Source organism: Vidua chalybeata, chromosome Z, assembly GCF_026979565.1.
Source record: "Vidua chalybeata isolate OUT-0048 chromosome Z, bVidCha1 merged haplotype, whole genome shotgun sequence".
Taxonomy (NCBI): Eukaryota; Metazoa; Chordata; class Aves; order Passeriformes; family Viduidae; genus Vidua; species Vidua chalybeata.
This window is the reverse complement of record NC_071570.1, coordinates 44973349-44999512: the sequence shown is the minus strand read 5'-3', so window position 1 is coordinate 44999512 and position 26164 is coordinate 44973349. Positions and strand designations below refer to the sequence as shown.

At 37.8% G+C, this 26164-nt stretch overlaps 1 protein-coding gene across 4 annotated transcripts in view; it reads left to right on the top strand.

Annotated features, from left to right (window-relative positions):
• The window catches only part of HOOK3 (hook microtubule tethering protein 3), an 85722-nt gene extending 63245 nt beyond the window's left edge, over positions 1-22477 (top strand). For 2 of the 4 annotated variants that reach the window (XM_053931368.1, XM_053931371.1), the window contains 9 exons: positions 136-223; positions 4489-4566; positions 5254-5288; positions 6063-6145; positions 7451-7551; positions 9401-9505; positions 9611-9682; positions 11137-11273; positions 19599-22477. In XM_053931368.1, coding sequence (XP_053787343.1) covers positions 136-223; positions 4489-4566; positions 5254-5288; positions 6063-6145; positions 7451-7551; positions 9401-9505; positions 9611-9682; positions 11137-11273; positions 19599-19614 — 715 coding nt within the window. In that variant the 3' untranslated portion in view covers positions 19615-22477. Of the gene's footprint in view, positions 1-135; positions 224-4488; positions 4567-5253; positions 5289-6062; positions 6146-7450; positions 7552-9400; positions 9506-9610; positions 9683-11136 lie in introns of all 4 variants that reach the window. The other 2 variants (XM_053931369.1, XM_053931370.1) reach the window with 2 other exon arrangements.
• The last annotated feature ends 3687 nt before the right edge of the window (positions 22478-26164 follow it).

Below are 26164 nucleotides of genomic sequence, written 5' to 3'. Positions count from 1 at the left end.
CGCTGTAATTTTTTGTAATTTACACTATTGCATTTTTTTGTGTAGATGATCTGAAAACACTGGACACAAAAAATCCAAGACTTCCTCTTGCAGTTTGTTTTTTTTTCTGAAAAACAAATCATGTCTCTTTCCTAGATTGGTAAATCAGAGACTTCTGGAAGTACAGTCCCAGGTTGAAGAACTACAAAAATCTTTGCAGGATCAAGGTTCAAAAGCTGAAGATGTAAGTAGAAATGTACATCAAACTTACATTCGAGTAGTTACCATTTTTGACACTTTCACCTTTTGTAAAAAAAAAAAAAAAAAAAAAGGAAAAGATTATACAAACTGAGATTTTGAATAGTTTAGTGTATTTACTTGTTTGGTCTTACCAATAAATTGTGCTTCTCTAACTAGGATGTAAGACAATTGTCTAGAGTAGAAAACTATCCTATGTAGAGAAGGTGTCATACATTTTATTTGAATAATTGTGTCTGTTGCAACAGAAAACTCAGCATATAAAATTATTTATTTAGAATAGAGAGCTTTGCAGGGAATTGAGGAAATGTTCTCCATGAAATATTCTCCATGAATAAAGCATCTGAAGTTGTTATGGGTTTAGTTTTCTTAATGAAAGTTAAAGCTTTTCCAGCCACTGGCAGGTCTTCAGTTCTTCATGTAAATGTATCTCAGAATGAAAAAAGCCAGGCAGACCAAAACTAAAAAAGAAGTCAAATAATTAGGCCCTCAACAGAATGTAGCATTTTCTGTTTCTATATACAGAGTTAATTTTATTTTAAATGTAAGAATACACATTGTATCTCAGTTAGTATAGAAAACAACTTTCAGTCTTCCACTCAAAAGTTGTTTATTATCTCCTGCATTTCAAAAAAGAAGCTCTAGAACTTTCTTGAAAGCAGAGATTTGTTGGACTGTACATGCATAGCTTATGCTCACAATCTCAGTGTGTCATGTTGCTAACTGGTAACACACTGTAATGTGCTACTTTCTATTTCTGTGGGTTTGTTTTAGCTAATTTGTATAAAATAGCGGAAGTTTTTTTATTAGATGGTTATGTTCATTTAAGAGTTTGTTAAATTTAGTTTACCCTTTAAATTTTCAGAATAAACTATATAAATGTTAAACACTGGATTGATTTCCATCAAGATTATTTTACTGAGTATCTTAGAATGTGTTTTAGAATGCACGTTAAAATAGGTCTATTCTGAGATGTTCTTTGTTGTCTTGATTATTGGCCAAAATCTTTTCAGGGTGAACAAGAATATGAAAGAGTTATTCTCAGATACTGAGTATTGTAAATGATCTCTGTCAAATTGCATTCAGCTTTATTTGCTGCAGTTTTAATTGTGTCCCTTTTGATGCTCTGGTTGGCTCAGTAATTTAGGGTGTGACTGCACTCATGGCTTCTGTGTTGGTCTGACCATAGCAGTGGTAATTTATAGGCACTGATCCCATGGCCTGTTTTGCTGAGTTCGATCTGTAGGATTTAATTTACTCTTAAGGAAGCAAAAGAGTGACTGTAGATTCATTGAAATGTTGAAGATGCAAGAACTTCTGACACTGTGGTCTCCTCATGCAATCTCCCTTGTAAAGCAGAACAAATCTCATAAGTTAAACCCAGCTGCTCAAGTAGGTCAAAGTTGGGCTGAGACTACTTGAGTTATCTGTAGGATAGGCGTACAAAAAGAGTGATTCTTCAAAAAAATAAGAAAAAGCAATAGGAGAGACACAACATACAGTTCACCAGTACATAATTTTCAGCTAATTTCCTCTGGTTTTTGCTATTTTTCTGCAAAAATGCACTGAGATTCATATTTTTACATACTTATACTGTAAATGTGCTCAATCCAGAAAATTCATTTTAATTCAGTCCTGATATGTATGGTGAGAGCTCAGGTTTGTTGGGGGGTTTTGTTTGTTTGGTTTGGTTTGTTTTTTTAAGTTTTGTTTTGTTTTAAAGCTGAAGTTATTTTTAGACACACCCAAAAAGGTGTAGAGGTAGTGTTCTAACTCAGGCAAGTGTCCTTGTAGTGTTGCATGCTCTGTGCCAGGATCCACAAGGACAAACAGTTTCGATTTTGTACTGAAGTGCAGGGTAAGGCAGCTGTGTGCCATTAGGCCTGTGATGGTCACCGACACATTCTGTTGGGATACATGATTAGTCTGTTCTGAGTGTTACCTTGCTAGCCAGGCATAGGCCTCCTTACTCCCATCTTTCAGACTACAGAATCAACTCAGATGTGTCTGGTGTGCTCAGAATAGGTTTGATTAATTGTCCTCCAGAATGCAGTAGTCATGTGGGGCTACTCAGCAGTTACCTGGACAGCTTTGACTACATTATTTGCCTGTCTTATCACTGTCTTTTATCATCCTTGTTCTCTGCCCTAATCCCTTCCTGTATAAACACCCTGCCTTTAGTTACTTCTGCCCCACTTGTTAAATCCATCCCACACCTAATGTTTTTCATAATGTAACATAGGCAGTCTTGGCCTTACATGCTGTTACTGATAAACACCTCCCTAAAAGGTCCCCAGAATTCTGTTATTTCTTCAGTTAGCCATGAAGTTCAGCCACTTTTTCATTTGGTGAGACACTGGAACAAATTACCCAGGGAAGTTGTGGAAGCCCCATCCATGGAATATTCAAGGTGAGGTTGGACAGGGCGTTGAGCAACCTGATCTAGTTGAAGGTGTCCCTGCTTATTGAAGGGGGTTGGACTATGTCCATTCCAACCCAAGCCATTCTGTCATTACTCTCAGCATTCTTGAAAATCTGACCATCCATCATGGTGCTGTTTTGTGATTTTCATCACCTCACAGTGTTATTGATCTCATCCAGCAGTCTTCTGATATGATGACCCATCGTTTCCCATACCCTGCTAAGTTAGCTTAACCTCAGGCCAGAATCTAAGCATCTGCCTCTAATTTTAACATCTAAAATAAAACCAAATTTTGCCCTGAAAAATGGGACAGACTTGTTCCTTTGGTTTGTTTAAGCATTAAAGGAACTTCAAGCAAAAATACTTTTATTTCTGTAGTGTTTAGGAGACTTATCTCCCTATGAGAGAACAACAATTATAGTAATTACATTTTAGATTTATATGAGTCTTTAAAGTTTACTGGTACTGCAAAAATCCCTGAAGTAATGTTTGCCAATTTTTAGAATGATCTGTCTGACTTTATCTGGCAAGTATATATGGGATCTTTGGGTACCAAGAATGGCACATTGAGTCATCGAGTGTTTTAGTCTCTTTCTTAATCATGTGTCTTGGGTCAGTTAATGTGGGTAAACTCAATTCTGCTTTTTTTAGTTGTTTAGACTGTTTATCACAAGTAATTTCTTGGGTGTGAAAACATGATCTATCTAGCTGGGAGAGAGGTTACTCCCTCAGCAGTGCAGATACTAGGTAAATAATACACCAGTGGAATCAGTGTTGACTAGTAGTGGTGTCTGTTTCAAGATAAACCCAAGTGCAATAAAAGGATGAAAAAAAAAAAAAAAGCGGAGTTCAATTTTGATTTTGTTACCTTAGGGAAATGGGCACTGCTTCCAGATTTTTCCCTTTCTTGTCCTAGTCAGACAGTAGTCCCCTAAATGATCAGATACGAGTGATGGGGACAGTTCAAATGATTTGTGACTGATAAAGATGCATACAAATATTTTTTGTTACATAAAGGGTAGTGTTGCTGCAGCTGTTCAGAAGTCTGCAAAAAAGAAAAAAGCCAAAAACCTGCAGATCCTTAGCTGCTGCAAATTTCTGACTGTGAAATCAGTAGAGCCATATTGACTTGTTTTAATGGCTCCCCACCTTTCTTGTCATGCAGTAAGAAAATCTCTTTTGTAGTAATGTAAAAACACGCCTCAGGAATGTGATCAAAGACAATATTTATATTAAAGTATAACCAAACTAAAAAGCTTTTTGAGTGCACACTGTAATTTTTTCTGCTAGCAAGGTGACTAGATCTTTGTATAAAGAACATTGGAGAAAAAATAATGAAGTAATTTTGTTGATTATTTTATCTTGTAGTTTGATGGTGTTGTGGACCATCAGTCACATGCTAACCCTCTCACGTGATTAATACTGTATAAACACAAACTAAAAAAGCAGTTGCAGATTTAAATATTCTACATTTGCTTTGTATTCAGTCAGAGTGGCAATAAAACAATTCATCATCACACCACAAAAACACCTGCATCTTTTAATTCTAGTTGTAGCCCAACGGACTGGCTATTTTCCTTGGTTTTCTTTGTTGTATGATTTTTGTTTTAAAATTACTTTCCTAAATAGCCGTTGCTTTCCTTTGGAATTCTGATTTAAACACAATGATTTATAAATGTGCTTCTTTATTCTTTTTATATTTTTGGGTTTAGTGACATGTTTTAGAAAATGTTACAGGATGAAAATTGCTCATGAGAACAGAGGAAGAAATTGCACATGCGTGAAAAATGCATAGCTTTAACTTTTTCTGTTCATGACTTTCTAAATAGTTTCTTCTGTTGGCTGCTGTTTTGCTTTATACTAATGTCATCTCTGTTTCTTGGCATGGGCTTCTGCTCAAGGCTATTGTGAGTATGGCTTTCTATTTACTTAACACTACTTTCAGTTCATAGACATTTATTGAGTTTGGCTTTTTTTTCCTTTTTAAAAATACTCACTGTGTATGAAGTGAGTTTAAAATTTAAAAATTACTTCAAAGTTTTTATTCAAAGAGCTTATCTAAATGTGATTTAATTGGGAAGTGGAACACTGTAAGTTGTACAGTGATGTTTTTATGTGTCTGTAATCAATAAAGATAAGAAACACAAAAAAAGGTGACATTTTTACTACACTGCAGTTAGAAATACTGTACTCCTAGTTTCTGTGGGATGCGAATTTACTTCAATTAATTTGCTACATGTCTTCATGCAAGTTGCAATGCACTAGCTCTTCTTGCAAATTTTGCTGAACTTTCCAATACAAAATACTGAAGAAATTAAAACAACTGCCTTAGAATTCTGTCATTTATGGATCTTACTTTTATTGATCCAGTTCCTGGGAAAATATTTCTAAAGTTCTAAAGGGTTCTACTTTTACTGAAGTCACACAGCTGTGAAGAGAAAGGTACCACAGAGGCTTTACAGTTGTGATCTAAAACTAAAGTAAAAAAGTTGGATTTTGGTTGAAATGTTAAAATTGCATGTTTTAAAATAATTTTTAAAATATGTTAAAGCTTTGCAATACATTAAAATAAAACATTTGACTTTTTATTTTAGTCAGTTCTTCTGAAAAAGAAACTTGAAGAACATCTGTGAGTATTTTTGTTTGCCTATTTTGTTTGCAGTTTGAAATTATGTGTTTTTCCATATAGTGAGGAAAGCAGACAGTCATTAGTGATGGATCTGGAAAATATGCAACTAAGAGAAATTACATAACACAGGAATATTTGGGAATCTGCAGTTTAGATTCTGTTTTTTCCCCATAGAAGACCATTGTGAAATTAAGAGCAATGAGGGAACCATCATCTTGTGTTGGGTAGAAATGTGCAAATCTTTGCTCAAGAGAACTAAGTAATTTTTTTCTGAGGGAAGCATGTTAATATAAACAAAATTAGTTTGTTTACTCTTTGATATACCTTGTGACATAGAAGTAACACTTTAGGAAATGTTGTCATTTTATTGTGCTATTTTTGCACATCTTTTACTTCCCTTATTTTTTGACTGTCTTGCAAAAAGAAGTTTCTGTTGCTTTTGGGTTTAGCCATTCTTTCCTCAATGTAATATCGGTTATGAGTATTCATTTTAGGCCCTCATTGTACAATTAACTCTAAGTTCCAAATTAAGTACAGTTATTGACAAAGAAATTGTTTGCAGTTGCAGTTATCCATACAAAACAATGCTTTTCATGTTAACTGACAAGTATTTCTACAGCGATATTGTCACTTGTCCTCATGCTCCATAGGAAAAAAAAATCAATCATACCCATAGAAAGAATCTCTCTGAGGATTTTCTGTTCTGCTTAATGTTTATTTCAAGCACAGTCATACTACTGGGGAAACAATATGTGCTTCTGTGGTTTGTAACAGTGAGAAGCTCCATGAAGCTAACAATGAGCTACAGAAGAAACGAGCTATTATTGAAGATTTGGAACCAAGATGCAACAACAGTTGTGAGTTACCTGTGCAGTCCATTTCTTTTCTTTGTAAATTATTTCAGGTGCAACATCTTTAATTATAATACCTAAAGGAGGTCTCAGGTAAGCAAAATGTACATTTTTAATGGAAGTGACATGTGTGTTGTTAATTTCTCTGGAAACTAGGGTGACCAAAAAGATGCTTTTAACACTTGAAATGCATGGGAATCACATTTTAGAAACACTGTAGTAAGAAATCATAGAATCGTAGAATGCTAAGAGGTTAGAATGAACCTCATCTAGTCCCAAACCCCAGTGACATTGGACATAGAAATACCTGCTCACTGCTGTTGAACCTCAGCTGTCCAGAATTGTCATGTCTCATAAGACTCTAATTTAGAAGACCCTTGCTGTTGTCACTGACTCATTTTTACTTCCCATGTATATTCCTCCAATGTGTTCTCAAAAATATGTTGTAATTTGAGCAAATTTTCTGTTGCTGGTCAAAGAGAATGTAAGATATGTATCATATTGCTCAGAAGGTATGCAAAATCCAGTGTCTAGTTGGTTTTTAGCACATTATTGCTACGTTTTTTCCAGAGAAGTAATGAGGGAGGTAGTCTGGATTTTTCAAAAGACTAGTTATTCTAGAATAAGGCAAAAGATTGTAACCAATGGCAGCTTTTCTGGTTTGTGGTAAAATTATTTTATTCATAGTGGGATGGAGCAAAAACTACAGAAAATATTTTATTTTCTGAGATCTGAGGAGTTGTATAGAAGATATAGAAATAATAGTGGCTTGACATATTCTTACACCAACACAGGAAAAATCTGTGCAATTAAATTGTCCTACTGGTCTCAATTGCTGCTTAAAAAAATGTGAGGGGGAAATTAAATTTAGTATATTCATGTTACGGTTTAGTAGATTTAAGCAGGAGTTGTGCCTCTTAGGAATTATTCTACTTCCATAAAATAATAGAAATAATATTTGCCTGTAATACATGCTAAGATATTATAGTAGCTGTAAGTCATTAGTAAACCCATTTTCTAAATGTGTTCAGTGACATGATTGCTTTATGATTCCATTTCTCTTTACTTGGCAGAATTTTAAAAAGAAAAATTATATCCCAAAAAATCAATTTTATGAGATTTTATAGGAAGACATATTTTTAATGTGTTTCTGAGCTATACCTGTGGTATACCTGCCACATCAGATTTCTTATGTCAGCTTTTCTTAACTGAAATATGTTTTAGCTGTGTCTTATGTATCTGTTGTAAAATATAAAAACATACATAATGTACTGATGTTATTTTCCAATGTGTGCATCTCCTGACGTAAAGCACTTAAAATTGAAGAATTACAAGAAGCTCTACGGAAAAAGGAGGAGGAAATGAAACAAATGGAAGAACGATACAAAAAGTATTTGGAAAAGGCCAAAAGCGTAAGTAGATGTGTTCCACACCTGTCAGACTGCTTTACGTGTCCGCTATGTGGGAATAGAAATGAAGGAGGTATCTGTATACACACTAACAAGTTAAAGAGAAGGAAGCTCCACTGATTATCATCTTATTGTTTCAATTTAATATTTAATATGGATTAATTCTGCAAAAGATTACCCCATTTTTGTGACTCTTTTTATTGATTTGCTTTTTTGATTGTTGTCTTTTGACTGGATCACCTTCAGTAGTTGTTAGATTTCTCTGATGTTCATCATTCTCTTTTGTCTTTATTTTTTAATACATGCTTCTGTCAAGAAGGTGACTAATATTTAAGTACTGGGGATATGGATATACTGCTAGCTTTGAAATGGCAATATTGTGGTCTTAATCATAGTCCCATTTCTTATTTTACTATACTTTGCTATTTTGAGTATCTTTAAAGCATATCAGTGTCTTTAAAGGCATATCATTACATTGGAATCTGTAAATAGGTTCCTAATTTGACAAAACTTGATGATTTCTTCCGCTGCTTCTGTGGAGTTTCCTGAATGACTTCTTGTGAAATGTCTCAGGAAAAAAATTCTCCTATGTCCTCCCGCCTCACATTTTATATTGGTTGTTGTGTCTTAGAGTATGTTCCACTGAAAGACAGCATTTCCCCTTTCAGTAAGATTTGTATATTTGTATGTATTGTGTTACTAAAGGGTGTTTCATAGGACAGTAGCATTAATTACTTAGATTAACTTTTTGTAATCTTCTTATCAGCTTTCATTTTATTTGGTTTGCAGCTGGGGTTTTTTGTTTATTTTTTGTTGTTATTGATGGGTTTTGGTGCAGGGTTTTTTTTGTAGAATCATTATAGTCTTCTGCTATGGAAGGTGTATCCGGGTTTTTTTCTTAGAAAAATAACATGCTTTTATAGAATAGAATCATTTAGGTTGAAAAAAATCTCCAAGATCATCGAGTTAGCTTTTGACTGATCATAACTAGACCATGGCACTAGGTGCCATATTCAATTCCTTGAACACCTCCAGGGATCTGTACACTACCTCCCTAGGCAACCCATTCCTATGTTTAACAAGTCAACCTAAACCTTCCCTGGCACAGCTTGTGGTCATGGTGTCTCATCCTGTCACTGGTTGCTAGGGAGAAGAGGCCACAACTCCCACCAAGCTACAACCTCCTTTCAAGTAGAGAGTGATACGGGCTCCCAGAGTCATGTTTTCTCCCAGCTAAAAACCCTCAGCTCCCTGAGCCACTCCTCATAGGATTTATATGTTTACCATACAGTAAAAATATCTCACTTAAATTTAAAGCATTGTTTTATTTCAGCATCTGGACACAACACTGAAATAGGTAGAAAGAGAAAAGAAGAGAGGTCTATTTATGTATAGCCAGTGGTTGTTAAAAGAGTTTCAAGCCATTTTCTATTAAAGGCTTAATAATTCAGACAATTTGTTGGATTTGTTCTTGGTTTAGCTCTGTTTGCTAGCACTCTTGGATGACATACAACTGTAATGATGTCCCTTCATCTTTTTAGAAGTGTAACAAATGTGCATGTACCACAGAGTACTTCTTGGCTTAACAGAGCTACCTAGAAGCACCTGGTACCCCAGTACCAGGGATACTGAACCTTTTAGGTATCACTTTTGCTTGTCAGTAGTTTTGTTTCCCAGTCCTGTAAAAGAGGGCCCTGTTCATATGCTCTAATAGGTCACAGTTGATGAGAGAGGTAGAAATATTTTAAGTTTTTTTTTTTATTATTTTTTAACCTGACTTAAAAGGTTTTAATTCCCTAACAAGATTGCTTTTGCTGAATTTAATAAAAATCAAACTGGTTTTCTCTTACAGGTCATCCGCACATTAGATCCTAAACAGAACCAGGGTGCTGCTCCTGAGATTCAGGCACTGAAAAATCAGCTGCAGGAGCGGGACAGAATGCTTCATTCCCTGGAGGTAGTAATCATTGTGTTCTCTGGTAAAAACTCATTGTATTTTAGTTAGAGACTAATACTTCTATTATACTTTGGCTTTAAATATATGTATTATTTTGTTTTGTAGAAAGAATATGAGAAAACAAAAAGTCAAAGAGAAATGGAGGAGAAATTTATCGTTAGTGCCTGGTACAACATGGTAAGAATGTCACAAACCTTTTAATTGAAAATTTTTAAAAAAGGAAAGAAACTATCATTACTGTTTGTTTCTGGCATGTTCATAACAGCATTCATTCATTTACAGAATTTTTGTTTGAAAAGCATTTTCCAACACACAAACACAGAAGCAATTTTTAGTAATCGTAAGTTGTCTCTATGTAAGAGTCTGTTCCTATAATAACTTTCTGGAAAATAAAAAAAGAAGTTCATAATTTTAAGTTTTAAAATCAGAAATGGCTCAGATCACTATTTTGTAATCCCAGCCCTTCACTTACACAAATTACAGACCTCAAATTTACTTTGATTCACCACTTTACTTTCCAGTCTTCCAGTTGTTTCTAATGAAGGGGCACAATCAAAGCAATTCATCTTAATTTGCAATTCAGTTGGAGTGCTCTGAGAAATGATCCCTTTAACCTGGGTGCAAATTTAGCCCCATACAAAGAGTGAAAACATCAGCAAGACCTTCACTTAAATTATTCAAAGAAAAGTTTGGATAGAAGATAGGGTCTGTGCAACCATACTGCTTTTTGCTGGGCCTGTGTGCCAGACAAGTTGTCACCCACATCAGATGTGTTCAAGATTTCCCTTTGGCAGACTGGTTGGTTGCGTTGAAACTGCTCTTCATCGTCATCTATAACTTTAATGTTTCATTCTGCTCAATCATAGAATTCAAATTCCTCCTCTCTGTATTCCTTTGGAACAGTTTTCTTCTTGCTGTTCTACATCCCATCCTTCTTGTCTTCATGAATAGCAAGTCTAAACTCAAGCAGAGTGTTTGAATTGTTTACATATTGAAGGTATTTTCAAATGACCACTGTCCTTGGCCAGTTTTCATAGCATTAGTCCTGCTAACAAGTAGAAGACAAGCCTGAGGTAAGACTCACAGTTCAGTGACCTATCATGTACACTAAGATGGTCACTGATAGCTTTGTCTGTATCAGTCTTTAATTAGCCTCTGCTTTTATGCACAGCTGCACAACCCACCACAGCTTTCTTAATTTCCTCATTGAGTTTTTGCCTGATGAGAACATGCTGTCTCCCAAGATGTGCTTCTGACAGAGGAGTTGGTGTTTACACAGATGATGACTATACCTAAACTTTTTTCAGAAGAAAAGTGCTTTTCTAGGTCAACATGCTGAAAGGAGCCAGGAACTGGGGGAAGTCCTTTTGAAAATAATTGTCCAATTGCCATGAGAAGCATATATTGAATTCTTAGGTGGTTACTCTAAACCTGGAGAATGACAGCAGGGAAAGGGAAGAGTTCCACACAAAGTGTTAGGAACAATCTCTTACCTTTGTCCTTGAAAATAAGATGCTTTATGTATGGAATTCAAAATAGTTTAGTCGGTGTGAAGACAAGTAATGAACAAAATGTAAATGAATAAAGCTGTTTTGTATTGGTATTCACTGAGAAATTCTCTTTGTCCATAGGGGATGACTCTGCATAAAAAAGCAGCAGAAGACAGACTGGCTAGTACAGGCTCAGGACAGTCCTTCCTGGCTAGACAAAGGCAAGCCACAAGCACAAGGAGATCTTACCCTGGTCATGTCCAGCCAGCAACAGCAAGGTAGAGAAGCCTTGCCCTTAGAAAGAAACTGCCCTGTGATCCAGGCCACTTCTATTGCAACTGACAGCATTAAAGGAAAACAAACCAGCATCCTTTCTCTTTCTCCCTTGTTACTGCTATTATTTTACTGTTCAGGAAAGGGTTTTATTATACATTCTCATTGCTCTGTTATGTCCCTTGCTTATGTTTTTTGAAGTTCATTTCTCTCTGCATTTTCTGAATGTGCCAAAATTTTGAAAGCATCTAGAGGAGTGCTGTATAATAACAGTCGTATTTGTATGAAGCCTGATCTCTTACAAAAAACCTCATGTGGACCATATGACAATGTAGATTTCTTATCACAGTTGGTACCTTCATGCCTGTAAGAGTCGTTATGCTTTATAAGACTGTTTATGTTCAAAGGGAATTTGCTTTTTATTTCATCGCCTATCCTGTTGCTTCAGAAAAATGCTGAAATCTCATTACAGAAATGCAAAGTTGAATTATAATATTACTGTGAAATATATTTCATACTAAAAATTTAACAATGCAAAAAAGAAAGATTGGGATTTTTTTTAATCTCCTAAGTGCAAAGTTTGCTCTTATTCTTGATATTTAGGGAAGCAGGATGATCTTTTTCCAGGTTTTTCTTTATCAATTGGTGTTACTCTTTTGGTGGGAGAGATGAATATTTTCAAATGGTTTATTCCACTCTTCTTTATCCTTTGCTTAAATACATATTCTAAAAAGGTGGAGAAGTATTCAGGATGTGCTAATCTGCTACTCTATCATCCATTTAAAAAGGACATTTGTTTTAAAATTTTATGATTATGGATGAACAATAATAGATCAAGGCCCCAGTTAATATTGTTAATGTATTCCAGTTGTCATCCCCTACTAAAAAACTTGCTTTTAATATATTGATTCAGGGTATAATTGTATCCGTTGCCTTACTAATGGTACCAGTGCCTTCAGGTGAGTTTATTGCTGACTTTGTTGGAAACTGGCTATGATTTGTTGTACTGCCTTTTTAATGCATAGCTGATTAATTGTTGTAATACCTCCATCCACTGATCAACCTTCATGTTATCAGTGAGTGGAGGCTCCTCCTATTTAGGTTCTGTTCCTACAAAGTTGTGCTTTTTTCCTGACCAATTCTATGCATTCCCTGTCATTTTTGTCAAAGAATGGATGGACACAGAGAACCTGAGTATTGGCTGGAAGTTTCATATTTATACATCTTGTCGTGATTCAGTTTTAAATTTATAGACTGGTTTTAAATTTAGGGGTTTTTTTAGAGACTGTTTAGACTCTAATGCACAGGCAGTCAGTTTATAAATTTATTCTTTCACCTGATTTTAATGCCCTTCTAAGTGGAGGCATTTCTTTTTGTATAAATCCCTTTAGAGAAAAGATACTAGCATTTATCAATCATCTGAATGTCTGTTTTAGTTTGAAACTTGGGTAGAATGAGCAATGGATAATGAAAACAAGCACACCTAGATTAAAGGGTAATACACAGGTGAATGACATTTTTAGGTACTATCGTTTTATCCTTGAGTGCATAATCTGTTTTAATGTGGGCTAAGAAATGCATTCAGTATGTGTCTGAAAAATATTTCAGTTCCTGTTACACCTCCAGATGCACCCCACCCCCCCCGCAGAAAACAGATGCTGAATTCTACATATAGTTTTGTATTTTATTCCTCACATTTGGGAAAAAATGGTTTTCTAAAAAAATTTCTGTACATATGAAGTATATGACTGGTATGGGCTTGCAAAAATGAGATGAGACATAGCAAGTTTCTTGTGTGCAGAAAGATAACAGTGCAAAGGAAGTTGTGGACAATTTTTGTAGCTCACTGAGGTGATATGCTCAATCTGCTGTCTCTTACTGAGATAAAAAATGCTCTGTATACAAAGTGCTTTCTGTAATCATCTAGATGGTTACAGTTGGTGTGCGATAGCTTTTACGGATCTTGTTGTGCAATCGATTTTAATTACTTCTTCAAGTTATTAAAATTACCACATGCTGTATGTGAACAGGAGCAAGACCACTCCTCTAAGGGAATTTGAAGTTCCTGTTTGAGGTTACAGCATTTTATATCACCTAGAGCAAGAACCTAAAAATACCTAAAGCTCCATTTTAATTTTAATCTAGCTAATTTTTCTGTTACAAAACTGCCAAGGGCTATTTGTGAAAGAAAGGGATGGAACCTTAATGGGAAGTTTTATTTCAGATTTATCTAGTAATTTAATTACTTATTGCTGTTAGGTGCAGATCTAAAAGAACTTGAACACAATCAGCACACTAGAATAAAAGTAATTGCTTTTATTATGTTAATATTTGGTTTGCCTCCAAAGGTTTGATCACAGGCTAATGCCAATGAGAGTTAGGAGATGAACAGATGCTGGTTAAAAGCCTTGTCTTAGGCTTTTACTTTCCAATCTCTCATAGCTTCTTTTGCTTCTTGGTGGTTGTTGGCTTTTCTTCTGTTTGTGATTCTGTCTTTCCTTTTCCCTTGAAGATGAGACACTGAAGTGTTTTCTGTAGTTCTCTTCAAAAATAGACAGCATCATTATATAGCATCAAAGAGCAACAAAAAACTCATATTGCATCTGAGCTTTATTGGTGTTCATAGTAATTGTTAGGCAAGTGAACAATTATTTTGTCTTTGAGAATTTACAGATGTGCAAAAATTCTGGTATTTCCCAGAATTTGTGCTAAATATAAAAACCTAAAAATGTACTGCACTCTTACATCTGGTTCCAGTAATTCATTTGTTATGTCTTCTATTAGTAATTAAGAGGAGTTCAATCCTTTTTTCTTCAGTGCTTTACTTCTTTAATTTGCTGCATACATCCATTCTTTGTCTTTGTGTGTGGATGAATGCAAGTGGTGAACATCATTAAACCTTCTCTTTCACAAGAACAGCTTCTTTATTCAAAGGGTTTGGCTTCATTATTTTGCTTGCTTGTTACGTATCTTTGTAATCAGTGTGTATTAAGAAAAAGAAGGCGCTCAGACAGTGACTCCAGGGAATAAACATATATATAGGGGAGCTACCAGTGTATGTTCCCTATTTGTCTTACCTTGAGTAATTAAAGACTATAAGGAAAAGCCCCAACCTATGGAGCAGAATTCTCTCAGTTGATTAGATAGTTCTGAGAAGATTTTTAGGAATACTTTTTTCCCCTGAGGCAAGAAAGACTATTTACATCAAAATACATCAAATTACATCAAAATTGTAGTGGTAATTACAATGCCAATGCTGTATCCTGTCCTGACACACCACAGAAAAAAGACCCTACAACTGAGCTTAAAGAGTAAAGGTTCTCCAGATCAGAGGTAAAACAGCTGTGGAGTTCATGAGAGTACTTTTCTGGACACTGTGCTGAGGATCTGCCCAGAATAATATTTCTGACAGATTTTAATTAATGACAATAAAAGATAAGAGGTAAATGTGTTTCTTTAGGATAAATATTTTCATTGTTTAGATCTGAATCTTAGTTTCTGACCTAAAATGATGATGGGTTCAGATGTGCAGTCCAGTTCGTGTACTTCTATAGAGAGTTGAGTTTTTAGCATATCCAATCAGACACTACAGAAAAAAAAAAAAAATTCAAGTTCCCTCTTTTCTTCATAGCAACACATAACCACTTGGATCATAACATGTATTTTCTAAGTGCTGTGAAAACTGAAATAATTTAATGTAAAGGTTGTGTGTTCCATCCACAGTGCAAAGGTGTCTCCCCTCGGAGAGAAATTCCCCTAGAAAAAAGAAATGTAGCCAGATGCTACTCTCCTCTTCTGACTTCAGCCACTTTCTTTTGCCTTTCTAAAGTTCCCATAAGTATTCATAAGCACCAAGTAGTTAGTTTCCTAGCAACTTACTAGGAAAAATTCTATAAGTAAAAGAAAAAAAAGAAAGAAACACATCTCAACAAAAGGTCTGGAATATACAACTTTGTGTATTCAAAATGAAATAAATATATAATGGCTACAAGATACCTTTCATTCTGTTTGGAAATAATCAAATGGCAATCTTGTCCTGTTCAAGTGTCATTTGTGTTAGCTCTCTCTTCTGTAAGGAGCACTGGCATTTTTATATGTGTATGAAAGAATTAACAGTGAATATTCCTATTACTGCTTTATTATGATCTCAAATAGTAAGTGGTATGTGTAAGCTGTCAAGAAAATGTAAAAGTTTTTTTTTTCAATTTTAAAGTACTTGGTATTTTGACATGTGCAAATAGCTTTTGCTTTTCCTGTGTTCTCTAGTATAGAAGACTATACACTTAACAGCTTCCTGAATGATTTTGAGCGGGTTTAATTTTCCTGATGTTTTGACATTTTCTGTAGATTTGGTAGTTGTAAGGTATTTTAATGTCACCACTTGATTTTCTTCTTGTTAGTGATTTGGCGGAAGACTACCCTGAATGTGGCTAACTTTCCTTTTTCTTATGAAGCAAAACAATATTTCAATTTTATTTACTGTATAGAGATTTTTTTATTCTTGCCCAACATATTGGCTTTTTGCAAGTATTGATGAGGGAGATATTTTTGCACTCAGTCAGCTATGCAATACTAACTTCCTACGGGGTTTTGCACTTGTGTTTTAGGTAGAATGTGGACTCTCTGTTTTGCAGTAAGATTGTACTGATAAACTTTAGTATCTCCTAACCAAATTTAGCAGACATTTTCCTCATCTGGCATTGCATAAGTAAATAGCTAAAAGGATCTATCAGGATATACTTCCATGTCGTGAGGGTTTTTGGAGCAAATATCATATTCTAGGTAGGATTCTAGCCATGCCTCCAGTTTGTCACTCTTAAGGAATCAAGAACATATCCTGACATAGCTGATTGGATTGCCTTACTCCTATGGTCCTCCTTCCCTCTAAAAGTCCAGAAAAGTAGCAGAAGTTTGTCAGTGAGGATCAGGATACAGGCAGGCTATAACTAACAATAAAGTGTGATTTCTTTGGTCTGAATGTGGAGGAGGCAGATGCAATCAACTAGTTAGTACAAAAATCTGAAGAGCATTCTTTCAGCATTTTGCATTTTGGTTTTCATTTTAAAATGAATGAAGAAGAACCTGAGCTTACTGAGCTATAAAGAAGACTTTTATCTTTTTAATTCAATTTTAATTTTAATTGAGTAACTATTAGAGGTTTTACCCATATATAAGGCAGAAGCTGTTATTATCAGCCACCACAACATCGGACTTATTGCATCTGGTACAGTGAAACCCTGTAAATTTTTACTCTGCTACCAGCTCCATTGAACCATTTGGAGACACTGAGGACTTAGCTAGCTTCATCCTCTGTTTTTTTTGATTCATTAAAATACTGGGATTTAAAGTTCATTTTGCAGCAGCTCATTGAAGTAGGCAATGAATCAATGTTGATTGGAGGGCTCTAGGAAACTTGACAAATCATACTGTCCCGTGGGGCATTGAAACAGCACCTGACAGTTTAGCCAAGACAGCTTCCCAGACAAATTGTCCTGGTGTCAGATGGTAGTCAGTAGATCAATAGGAACTTGTGCTGACTGCTGTAATTGAAGTCCTCATCTGCTGGAGGATGGTGTGGCTGTCAGCTTCACTGTGGTCCAGATTCCTTCTTCACCTTTGGGCCATGCCAAGGTAGTGCAGGACTATCCTGAAACATTTCTGCATTAGTTGGTTCTGGTGGCAAATCAGGCGTTTGCTTTGCTGCTGTTTGCTGTGTATATAAAGTAGTTTGGAAAATTGCATATCTTTCAGTCCCCTGTGCATATGGTGTCATTTCCAGACTGAAAACAGATTCCGTTTGTCAGATAAAAAATTATTGCAGCTGTCTTGCTGCTATGGGTCTCAGAGACTGATGCATACAACATGAAAAATACGGCAAGTAGAGGGAAATACAAGTCAATTTGGCAGTCTTTCCTCTCTAGTGCTGCCTTTATTCATTGCTTTGCATTCAAGAGGTCCTTTGCAATCAGATGAGGTGATTTCAGAAAGAACAGTTTTTGTTTTAATTGTTAAAAAAACAGACATTAGTCAGCACTGTGAAGAACTGCTAAATACTGTAGCATGGCACAAATCTGAAACATTACAAAAGAAAGTATTTCCACTTGGGGTAGATTACAGTATAGAGGTATAGAGTAGTTTATTCTGGAAATGGAAATTGAATCCCTAGTGATTATACATAACTTGAAGAGAAAAGAGCTAATATAAAAGTCCAGTTGATACTGTTAGCATGCTCATGTTGTTAACCTGATCATGAAAGTGGATGGAATTTTAAGAGAAAATCCCCAGTGATGTAGTATTTATGGAGTTACAAAATAGTTGTAATGAGACCATCAGACTTTTGATTTGGATTTCAATGTAACATCAGCTATATAATTTAAAATATTGTAAAGCAGAGGTTATTGTTCCCAGCCACAAAAGGTTAGTAAGCTGGAGAATAAACATATTTCTTGGAGGCATCAGTGGTTTTGAGAGTTTTTAAAGCTTTTGTTTAGCAGTATCAGTCAAGTCTTGGAATAATTATAAGCATTACACTATAAGGCCACCATTTTTAAAATTTATAATCTGCTTTGTGTTCTCTTTGTCACTCCTCCTTAGACATATTGTGTGCTGCATAACCTGTCTCTAAGATGCTGCAGATGCAGTGACAGCTTATGCTAAGTGAATTTACCCTCACATCTTGCATTTCTGTTTTCTTCTGTGTGTTGCTACCTCAACAGGTGGCTTTAAAATAAAGAAATTGGCAGACAGCTATTTTTAGTACATGGTAAGAATTTCTAGGCAGGAAAAGGCACTAACAGATGATTTTTTACATCCTTGAAAGTTAATACAGTGTCCTGAGTTTACAAGACCTCTCAAAAATACTATTGACTCAAAGAGAAGCCTGAAGTGTCACTTCTGTGTGTGTGCAACATACACTTGAAGGACACTTGAAGTGGTAGTAAGTAGTAAGTTTGAGCTAAATAATAGCCAGATGAGACTAAAGGAGTAGATTATATTGATTTATACACAATAGAATAGGTACATGCTTATGTAGTTTGAACTTTTTATTTTTTATAGAACAACTACAGTGATCTTCATATTAATCCTTAACTGTGTAACTGTATGCACCAAAAAGTGCCAAGCAAGCTTAACAGACAGTGCTTGCTCAAAATACACATCCTCAAGGTCTTTGGATCTGTTGAATGTGTTAAATTTTTAAATTCGATTTGATATGTGTCTCTCTATTTCTATTTGTTTTTCTATTAGTATTCTAGGTGGATGAATGAGAAGGAAAAAAAGAGGGATACACAAACTACAGGACTTGTAGCATAAATACTCTTTTTTATCTGTTTAACCTGGATTATCCCATCAAAAGAAGAATTCTTAGAATCATTTTTGACCAGTGCAGTACAAGGGAGAAGGAAGTGGAGAAACAGGCTCTAATTCCTGTCTGGTGAAGCCAATTTGCCCTTTGTAATGTGAAAACAAAGATGCCCATTTACTGCTGTGCCGGTGCTGTGTAGGGACATCTGTGTTACCTGGGGAAAGTAGTTGTGTCAGTAAAGCATTCCATTCCAGTTACACTGGCCAGGAAAAAGGGTGCATCAGTGAGGATGGAGAACTGTGCCAACCTCTCCTATTCTCTTCCAAACTTAGATTCCCTTCCGCCACATTGTGGAGTGCTCTCTTGACTGCGCGGTGACTGACTCAGCTTACTTTAACAAGAACATGTATCATTTTCTGGCAATTCAAACCTGTATTTGCATGCAAGGGATAGAACTTGCCAGTGCAGTGGGGCAGTGATGCTGAGCCTTGTGCACAGAATGAGCTCTAATGAAATTTAAATGCTTTCAGTGGCACTCAGAGCTCAAGACAATTGATGTGACTCTGTCTTTTAGCATGTAAACACATGCAGAATTGGGTAGGCACCTTTCACTTTATCTTGCTTTAAAATTTGTACTCACAGACAGCAGGAATGCCTGAGACTTGCTCATTGCTGTGTAAACTTACTTTCCATGGCTTTATTAGTTAAGAATGGTGCCCTGAAGAATTTTACTCAGAAGTGTGTAAAGTTCAATTACAGCTGAACTTAGATATTGACCAAGGCTATTTTGTTGCTTTTACAATTATTGGCCTGTAACTTTCCTGTTAATTTGAACAGTTGCTTGGCAGAGGTATTTTCCCCATGAATATGCACAACTGTTAAGCAGAGGTGGTCTAATTAACTGCTTTTAAAAAGACCTGTTCTGTTCTCTATTTTGGTTTTTTTTGTTTTTTTGTTTTTTTGGTTTTTTTTCAACAGTAATATGTTATCTGCTTTTTAACTTTCTTCTTTATTCTTTTATTTGCAGTGATGTGGTTGCATGACCTGCAGCATTATTATAACAGGGACTGTTCAGTGCATGACTTGCTTTTCTGTCCAGACTGCATAACCAAAACTTAACCAGTTCTACACTTAAGACTCATGGCCATCTGATTTCAAAGGGGGATCTACTTGCAGAGAAGCTTACCATCCTGGGGAGTGGCTTTCCCATTTCCCACTTCCCCTTACTCTTTCTCTTCACAAAAAGTCTCCTATGAGGCTAGAAGAGAGGAAATCCTTTATTCACAAGTCAACAGGAGGAGTTCTGCAAAGTGACAGAGCAGTGTCAGCTCTCCATCTTACTTCCACCTGTCCACTTCATTTAATTCTGATTAACAGTATTAACACACAGACTTCCTGCAACATTTTCATATACTGAACTATAAAAATCTAGTCTAAATGAGTTCCTAAAAAGGCCTTTTGGTTACTGTTGAAATTTCAAAGCACCTGCACCCTTAAAGGATCCACTTTGAATCTTTAAACAAAGTAAAGTAAAGCGAAGGAGATGTTTTACCAGGAGAAATGACTAATGAATTGCTGCTTGGCAATTGCATCTTCCTTAGAAAACTAAGCAAGTTTCATCTGATAATCTCCGAGCCAGGCAAACTACCGGGTGGTATTTTGTTCACAGGCACTGCCTGCTTCCTTAATATGTATATACACAGTAGTTTGTGGCTGTTGTATTTTTCTCTCTATGTTTGAGCTGTGTTGTTGGTTTCTTTCAGAAATTTTTTTTCCAAACTGTATACAATTGTTAAAACAATCTGAGGAAAGACCATGAATGGAGATAAGTATGAAAGTTACCTACACACCAGTATTATGCAGACTGTCCTTGCTAGTTTATAATTTGGATTGCTTATCTTTCACCTGTACTGTTTTTTCCTTTCTTTTTTTCTTTCTCTTGTCACAGTCTTAGCTATTTAATTTCCAATTGCACTAGCTTGGCTGTTTCTTTGTATTTTGAAGTTTAGATATATGATTTGCCATATGTAGACAGTGTAACTCAAAATGCTTTGTATTGCCTATATTAATTTAAAAAGCTGCTTATTTAATACTCCTAAATAGCTGCACATTTGTACTAATGTATCTTTGTTTTGTATTGGACATCCAGTACCAGCAAAATTCAGAAGACAAGGGAGTGTTGTAGTGTTGTAAGTTAAGAGGTTTATTGTATAGGAGTTAGTACATAACAAACAGGGAAAGGGGCTTTCAAGCCATAGGATTTGCTGGAAAAACTGAAAAGTCTGAATGTTGAGTACCTTAAGCAGTTTGATTTAAATCCAGTGATAGAGAAACCCCATTCTTGCTCACCCGGGTCTTAATCCTTGCAAAAATATTGATATGAGCTGTGCTGCCTCCAAGAACAGTTTTACTTACTTGGGCAGTGGAAGAACCTCCAGTCTTGTTTGCTGTGGGAGCACCCCCGTGCTGAAGAAGCGTTGTGCCACTTGTCTCTGCAGTCTCTTCTGGTCACACACACAGTGCCTGCCTTGTCCCTGGCCTGTCAGGTGGACTTTGACAGAGCCACACCTCAGGCACAGAGATGCCCGATTGTGTCCACTCCTCAGGGATCCTGATCCCACAGTGTCTGTGGCCTTGTGCAGAATGACATGGAGAACGGATAGACGTGTGCTCCACCAGAGCACGGTGGTCTGTGCTGCCTGAGATGGGCAGGTAGGAATGTGCTTCAAGCAGGCCAGGCAGCAGAGTGAAGGATAAAACTGGGATCCCAGTGAGAACTGTGGTGTTTTCCCTTCTGGATACTGTATCAGGTACTGTAGCTACCAGGTGCTCTGGCTGACAGCTGTCCCTAAAGGCTTCAGATGGGGATATATGTTTTTCCTGGTCCACCAGGGCCAGGGACAGTGAAGTCTTATGTGGCCTGCAGCCAGGATCTTGGGCTTGGTGATAAAGAGTTAAGTACTTGTGCAGCAGAGGCAGCAGCATTTCATCAGACTGAGTCCAGCCGAGAGCTGAAGGATTTGTGTCTTTCCAGATCCTAGCCATTGATCCCTTGTTATGTGTCAGGGCAAGTGTTACTAGTAAAATTTCTTTTAGTTGGGTGTTAAAGGCATGGTATGTTTTTCATTTTGCTAGTGCTGCTTCGGCTGGGACCACACCCTGCCCCAAGCCAGGCTGGGTGCAGGATCCCTGAAATCAGGGCACTGTGCTGGGCAGGAGGGGATTGCTTTTTCTGTGCACCTGCCTCCACAGCTGTCCCAAAGTGATGCTGAGCAGTACCTCATTTCTCCAAGTGGTCTGTGCAGATTAGAGACTAAGTATCAGTTGTTCTCAAACCTTGATGACATTTATATGTAAGTGTGTTTAGCTTGACAAAAGTTGTTTGAGTTTACTAATGCAACAGGGAGATGCCAGGTGGAGCCAATCAAGGAGCTGGCTACTTTAACTAGATTAGCCTGGCATCTCTGTCATGAAGTGGTTGTGAGCTCTCAACTCAGAGCTGATCTCAGCATGTCTCTGATATACTAACTTCATTTGTGCTGCATAGAAAACTCTCTTACCTTCTTAATAGCAGCTTGTTTGACAGTCCTGAATTAAATGTTGATCAAAGTAGTAACTGTTTGTGATGTTGCCAGTGATATATTTTCTGTAAAAGAATGAATTCTTAGAGTGTCAAAACATTAATTTCCCATTTCAGTTCATCTACAAATTGTGTAACTACCAGATTGTTATGGTAGCAATATTAATATACGTACCTGTATATAGATGAAAAAAAACCTCATTAATGATAATTGGAATCAAAAAGTTTAATATTTTTCCCAGTCAAATACACTAATGCTTCCAAGGTGATAGAAGAGTGTACAGTTGTTAAACAAGTTGTAAATAAACACTTATATAAAATGTAAATGCTTGTCTCTATTTGGTACTTGGTTGTGAACTGCATTTCCTGGGGCTCTGCAAAGGAGGGTGAGTGGCAGGTGGGCAGCACCAGTGCATCAGAAAGCACTGCTGCTGGGACACATCCCATCTGACTGCCTGAGGTACATGCTGTGGTTTGCTTCTCCAAGGGTCAAGGCTAAGATCGAAGTAAGAAAATTTTCCCTTGCCAATGGAGGCTTCTCAACAGATACCATCAAAGGTGGGGGAAAGAGACACTGCTAATGTGGACAGGAACAACTGTCCTTCCATCCTGCACTGATGAACAGCTTAGGCATCTGGGGAAGAAGGAGGCCTGGATCAGTCTCAGAATGGGCAAATGCTGATCTTTGTGAAAGAGAAGGCAACAGTCTGCAAGAGATACTGAGCCCATTAGTGTGCTCATGTGTGTGGTGGACACCATTGTGTGTGGTGCTGGGGTTAAGAATGATGTGCAAAGACACTGGCACAGCCTTTCAGGGGCTGCTCTCTAAAAAGAATAGGATCAGAAAGGGGAAGGTGCCCTGGTGGCAGCACTGCCAGCCTGATAGAGACTGGAGAGCTTATGAGGGTGAGGCCAGGCTGGGCTGAAGTGTTTGCTGTCTGGGAAGGAAAGGAGAGCTCCAGAGGTGGTGGCCAGCATCCTGCTGCACCACAGGCAGTGAACAGTGGAAGCAGGAAAGCTGCCAGATCCTCCGTTCTAGCTGCTTGTGATTCACTGTGGTCCTTTTTCTCCTCAGTCCCATATGTCACTCCTCTTCATCTTTGGCATGACTGTAGCATTTTCTGCCTTGGAAAAATCAAATCATCATTCCCTGTCCTATTGTTTCCCTCACTCTTAACCTAACATTCACTATACATCTTTTTCCTTTCCCAGCTTTCCCACCCTTGGACTATATGCTGAGATCCACATTGGTATCCCTCCTTCTGGCCTCCATGTCTCTCTGCTCTGCTCCCTGACAACTCCTTCAAGGCCATGACTTATGCTCCACGTGGTATGGGGAGAATTGTGCCCCTATCCCCACATTTCATGCTGCCCCTCCACAGGTGCTAGCCCAGCAGGGAGGATGCAGCTCTGCAGGCTCTCTTCCAGTGGTACCTCTCCTCCACACCCCACAGCTGCAGGGCCCTGCTTTTACCCACAAGGGTGTTTATGTTGCATTAGATGTTGCAGGAGGTGTCAGCCAGTGCTGAGTTGAAAAGTGTGGTGGAAGCAGACTCCAGAAGCTGCACAGTTCCCCTTACAGGTCCCCATTTCTACTCTTTTTGTCTGCAAATAACTTTTGAGCACCTGTATACTATGCACATCAAGTATAATAAGCACTGCAAATAAATCCTTGTGCCCACCAGCCTGTCTCAAGACCCTTTCCCTCTTCCTTAGGAGCTAAAACAATTACACAGCCTCAAACTAGCAAAGCACCCATGTGGCAAAACAGGGTGACTGGAAGTGAAGGTCAGCTATGCCAGGGAAAAGCAGATTAAGTGATGTAACTGGAAAACTGTCACACACTGAGTGTACACACTGCTCCCTGGTTTAGGTCTGAGAGCCCTGGGAGGCAGTGGAGCCTCTCTGCCTCCTGGGACTTTCTGTTGGTAGCAGGAAATGGCCTTTAGACCCTCACAACAGACAAGTGTCTCAAAGCTGCAGCTGTGCACACATCTGGATGTTTGGTTTCTGCACCAAACTATGCTGTCCATAAACTTAATAGAGAGCTCAACTCTGCCAAAATGGAAACCCAATCTGAGCAAATGGCAGAGAATGGAAACTTCCCCCAACCCCCAGTGCCAGGGAAATGATCAAGACAGAACAAGTAAAACTTGAGGTGGGTGCATTTTTAATGTTTATCACACCACCATGTGCAAGAGCCTTTCTTTGTCTTTGACGAAAACATTAAAAAGATTCCAAAAAACCAACACAGACCTTTTATTAACACAGATCAGAACTTACAGACAGACCACACATATTCTGAAAAGCTTTCAAGGGACTTCACTGTTCCATCATTTCCTCTACCACTTTAACATACAAAATACTGGAATGGCAGTATATCTTTCTGACTGCCCCACCCCCAACACCGGCTCTTTGGTGGCCCTCAGCAGAATGGAACCTGGCACTCTCTGCACAGGAAAGGACACAGTAGGCTCGGGAGAACCAGGATACAAACCCCCCATTAGAGGATTGCCGCCTGACAGGACAGCACAGCATGCACAGCACAGTGGCTTGTACCCGCCTGTGGTGGGGCACATCCTCCCCCTGCATGTGCACCATTAAGGTCGCCTTCAGCCCGTTAGTAACACTCCCTGTTCCCTGGAATGTGTTGCCCAATAATCTTCTGTTTTCTAATGAATAGCCTTGGAAACCTTTGTCTGAATCCCAGATGGAGTGAAATATTATTGTTACTGGACTTTTGAGGAAAATTACTGACCTCAATTGAGTCCAGGATGGAAGCTGATGGAAGACTTAATCCGAGCATCTCACCATCCTATGAACAGGTGTCCCACGGGAGGCCCTTTGAGGTCCCATGCCCCCAGTGGCTGTGCCAGCATGTCCCTTGGAGCAGGATGTGCCTCTCAGTGCTCATCAACCCACAGGTTTGGGACTCAAAGAGCTTCATCAAAAACTAACAGTGGAGCCTGTGCTGGTACCTCTCCTCGAGGCTGAAGCCTCTGCCCACTGAGAGATGCAAAGGCATCCCATGTGTGCATTTCACTGAATTCTGGGGGAGCTTTAAACAGGAGCTTTGTACATATGCACACACACACACACACACGAGTATTTGAATATCTACATGGTTGTGTCTGTGTGCAGGTGTGAAAACTGACTTCAACACTTCTAGCAAGTGTAGCATCAATATTGCCATCTTAGATTCAAAATTAAGCTACTGTTGTGGTTATGGTAAATCTTACAGAATCATTCAGTAAATCAGTCGATGATTAAGTGCTGCCAAATCCTTTAGACATAAAGCACTGAGCAATTCCAAGGGTAGGTTTGGCAAGGGGTCCATTGTGAAACTTGTGACTCCATGGAGGGTCTCCCCTGCCCTTCTGCATTCTTACATTCTCCATCCTCACCCTTTTGCATCCCCGGTCTCTGTTGTGCTTCACTCCAGATTGATTCTAATCCAGTTCCTTTGTGTGCTTTATCTATGAGGTAACAGAGCAAACCTTGCCAGAGAACTTAGTCATGCTTTCACAAATTTGTTATAAAATTGCTTTTGCTGATACCTTTGAAAGTGCTTCTTTACATGACTCTGACCACCCAGTCACAATACAGTTGTCACTGCACTCCAGGAACTGTGCAAGTGCAGAGCACTAAGGCTCCTGTTCCTGGAAGGAGGTTGTCCATGTTGAGTATTGGGGTGTGGTTTTGGGGTGGTTTTTTGTTGTCATTTTTTTTTTCCTCTCTCACATGGAAAAGGCCATAATCCCCTGCAGGATTCCCCTCCAAAGCTCATGGAGGCTGTAGTCACTGCAGCCCAAAGCACCCTGAAAATAAATATTTTGGAAATACCCCAAAAATACTATCTTGGCAAAGCTTACTCAGAGAAGAAAAAACACTTCCCCACAAATAGGACTTGACAGACTACTGGAATACCCTCCTAGTAGCCATGTTATTTTTAAACCTCTAGTAGGAAAAAAACCCCACAAACAGCCTCCCAAACCACTGAAGATCTGTACAAG